General features: G+C 51.9%; 1 protein-coding gene across 2 annotated transcripts in view; it reads right to left on the reverse strand.

The window, feature by feature from the left end:
* Positions 1-279: 279 nt before the first annotated feature.
* EXOSC10 (exosome component 10) overlaps positions 280-3,903 on the reverse strand; it is a 27,804-nt gene continuing 24,180 nt past the window's right edge. Inside the window, exons 18-21 of one of the 2 annotated variants that reach the window (XM_017504008.2) lie at positions 3,200-3,371; positions 2,329-2,390; positions 1,696-1,772; positions 280-415 (exon numbers count right to left, since the gene is read on the reverse strand). In XM_017504008.2, the coding sequence (XP_017359497.1) occupies positions 385-415; positions 1,696-1,772; positions 2,329-2,390; positions 3,200-3,371 (342 nt within the window). In that variant the 3' untranslated portion in view covers positions 280-384. The remainder of the gene's footprint in view (positions 416-1,695; positions 1,773-2,328; positions 2,391-3,199; positions 3,372-3,903) is intronic. The other variant, XM_017503985.2, reaches the window with a different exon arrangement.

Below are 3,903 nucleotides of genomic sequence, written 5' to 3' on the forward strand. Positions count from 1 at the left end.
TCTGAAGGCTTGAGAAGGAAGTGAAACGGCCCAGAGAACCCCCTAAAAGTGGAGGCGGATGACCATCACACCTTGTGCTTTGCAGGTGCTGCCTGCTTCTGAGTCCCAGGAATTTGTCTCGTATTCCTCCTTGGGTGTGACTCTGGATTCTCTAGAAGTCACGGTAACCCCAGGGCACACTTACCTGCCCAGACAGCTGAAGATGATTGCCTAAACAGGATGGGATCTATCCTTCCTGCCAGAGCTGTGGCGGCAGCAAAATAAAAATCAGGAATCAACTTTCTTCCAGGAAGAATTTTTTTTAATGGTTTAAAAATATGTCTGTACAAAAGCAGCACCAACATCTGGTGCTTCTGGTCCGTGGGCGCTGCGTGTCTTCCAGGACTATCTCTGCGGCCAGTTGTACCTGAAGCCTCTGCAGAGACAGTACAAAAACAACAGTTATTTCTTCCGGGTTGGTTGGACGTTCTCAGATAGTTTACAAGATGGTGCAAACCTTAATCATGCAGAACGGGGGAGAATGGTTTGTTCAGGGGTCCCAGGGACCTTGGTGGCCCACCAGAGTTGGCTGAGCTGAGCAGCATCTAAAGGATGCAGACCTGTCCTTCCTGCCCTTGGGCAAGTCCCCTGACCTCAGGGTCGGCTTGATTATTAGGATGTTATGCTTTTTTTTTTTTTTTTTTTTTTTTTTTTGAGACGGAGTTTTGCTCTTCTTACCCAGGCTGGAGTGCAATGGCACGATCTCGGCTCACCGCAACCTCCGCCTCCGGGGTTCAGGCANTCACCGCAACATCCGCCTCCTGGGTTCAGGCAATTCTCCTGCCTCAGCCTCCTGAGTAGCTGGGATTACATGCATGCGCCATCATGCCCAGCTGATTTTTTGTATTTTTAGTAGTAGAGACGGGGTTTCACTATGTTGACCAGGATGGTCTCGATCTCTTGACCTCGTGATCCACCCGCCTCGGCCTCCCAAAGTGCTGGGATTACAGGCGTGAGCCACCGCGCCCGGCTAATTATTAGGATGTTATGCTTTTAACAAAAACATTTGGCCAAGTGCAGTGGCTAGTACCTGTAATCCCAGTACTCTGAGAGGCTGAGGCGGGAGGATCAACTGAGGCCAGGAGTTTGAGACCAGCCCAGCCAACAAGGCAAAACCCCATCTCTACTAAAAATACAAAAACATTAGCCCGGCATGGTGGCAGGCACCTGAAATCCCAGCTGCTTGGGAGGCTGAGGCGAGAGACTTGCTTAAACCCAGGAGGCAGAAACTGCACTCCAGCCTGGGAGACAGAGTGAGACTGCCACAAAAGAGACCAAGCCGCTCTTCAACAACAAGGATAACCCACACATGCTTCCTTTTTCGTCATTCCTAACAGGCTGGTCCAGGAAAATTTCACAACTATTCATGCCTATTTTCACTGAGTGACTCCAGGAAACAGTAACTGGAGAGCCAGGCACAAGGGGAATCTGCGTCCTGGGGCGCAGTGCCTGCCGATGTGACGTGTAGCACAGAGCTAATCACCTCCTGCCCTTGTTTTATGAGTGTCGAGGGGGACCTGGCTGTGGGAGTTTCTCTGAGTCTTCCTGCTGAAGCCCCTGGGCAGTGGCTCCGCAGCTGCTCCCCACCAACAGCACCACGCATGGCACATGCTCTCTCACTGGGCTCCCTGGGCCAAGCAGCTGTCCACCACGTACCTGTCTGATTTTCCAGTTGGAAAGGACATGCTTTTGTTTCCCAATGACTGTTTAATTTTTTTGGCTGCAATACATTTCTGAAAAGATAAGAAACATTGAAGCTGTGTGGCCACCATGACCACAAGACATGCAGAAAAACACACCTGAGCTCAGGTGGCCGAAGATTCTAGCACCACAGTTGTGACTTTTGATTCCTGGCAAGAGGACATTTCTGTGTTTCTGAAGGCAAGGCTGCTCAGATGTGCAAGCAAGAGGAACAGGAGGGCCCCAAGCAGCCCTGCCTCCCACGCGTGGAATCTGCGGCCATGCTGGTTGCCTGCCAGCGGCACCAACACCCACGTGGGGCGAATGCAGGCTTGTGCTGGCCCCAAACGGGGTGCTTTTGACCTGCAGCTATAGTTCCCATGGTAGGAAACACAAATAATACCTTTAAAACCACACAGCAGCTTTTACGACCTCATTTTATGAGTTGCTGGGGTAGTTGATGGGTATTGTCTGCACTTGGGAAGAAATGAGGTGAGGAAAAAGATATGCAAAGAAATGGATTCCTAGATGGGCCTGTCTTCTCAGCAGGGGAAGAGGTCAAAAATAGGTGCTACTGGTGTGCTCAAATCCTCCAGGGACAGTTCTTACCTTGCCGGACAGGGTCTGTTTGTTTGGATCAAACTGGGAAGAAGCTTTGGATTTGCTTATTCCTGCAAGGTAAGAGATGAGAAAGCCCTGCAGTCAGGTCAGTGAGTTACCACACATCACAGGCTCACAGCGAGGCCGGGACCACGACACTCGGGGAAGCCTTGGCTGTCAGAGTGCAACCCACATCACGATGAGGGGCTCGTGGCTCATGTAAATGAACACATGGTGATCCTGGTCCCTGCGGGCAGTCCGAAGACCAGGCCTGCTTCTCTCGGCTCTAGTCCCAGGAGGTTAGGGACAGGTGGCTAGAGCAGTGGCCCCTGCATGTGAGGAAATGCATTCTGATCTCTGTGCTGGGTGACACCATCAGGAACTTGGGCTCTGAGGCGACACTCCTATATAAAGCAACACTGCATCTTGCTCTGGAAGCTGCTAGAGCCGGGAATGCCATCTGCAGCCCCTTCAAAGCAGGCGGACTCTCAGAGCCCAGGCAGCCCTAGGGCTTCATGTCATAGGCATTGAGATTTTTCAACAAACAAAATCTTCACCGTGTGTTGTGTCTGCGTGTTTTTCTGGGCACAAGTTACAGTGAGGAAGGACGGAGTGCTGGTCCCAATGGAAGTGACAGGTGATCTTGCTAACCCACCACAGAGGCCACCGTGACAGTGAGCTCCTGTGGAGGAGGTGGTGATGGGGCTGCAGGCATCTGTCCACATTGCCATGGCCCCTCTGGACCACTCCAATAATTCCTGGCTAATGCTACGCCTCGTGCAGGACTGACTCGGCCCCTATGTTGCGGTCTCTTTACTCTATGGCTTCCTCCCACCTGACGCATACAGATGTCCCTGTCTGGGCCCCAGAACTTCCTCACCAGCAAAAGCCTTGAAGTCTGACTGGCTATAGTCGTAAGGCGTAAAATCTTTTTCTGGTGGCCCTGGGTCCTTTGGCTTCTTGGAAATTTTGAGTCGTTTCTTCTCCTGTTTCTGTTCTGGGGTCCTTGGGTCACTTGTTGTTCGCTCTCTCTTCTTCGCAGCATTTTCTAGCTGTAGACCAGGAACACACGTGTGTGAGGAACAGGGAGGCGCATGGGAAAGGGAACCCCATTGGCCTCAGCAGTAGCCAGGAACCAGCTGCCTAAGTGGTTAGAAGAACAGTCAGTGGCCGGGCCCACTTATAGGCTCACGCCTATAATGCCAGCACTTTGGGAGGCTGAGGTGGGTAGATCAAGAGGTCCAGAGATAGAGACCATCCTGACCAACATGGTGAAACCCCATCTCTACTAAAAATACAAAAAATTAGCTAGGTGTGGTGGCGCATGCCTATGTCCCAGCTACTTGGAAGGCTGAGGCAGGAGAATTGCTTGAACCCAGGAGTCGGAGGCTGCAGTGAGCCGAGATTGTGCCACTGCACTCCAGCACTCCAGCTTGGTGACAGATAAAGACTTCGTCTTAAAAAAAGAATAGTCAAGCCGGGCACGGTGGCTCAAGCCTGTAATCCCAGCACTTTGGGAGGCCGAGGCGGGTGGATCATGAGGTCAAGAGATCGAGACCATCCTGGTCAACACGGTGAAACCCC

Source organism: Cebus imitator, unplaced genomic scaffold (assembly GCF_001604975.1).
Source record: "Cebus imitator isolate Cc_AM_T3 unplaced genomic scaffold, Cebus_imitator-1.0 Scaffold15, whole genome shotgun sequence".
Classification (NCBI taxonomy): domain Eukaryota; kingdom Metazoa; phylum Chordata; class Mammalia; order Primates; family Cebidae; genus Cebus; species Cebus imitator.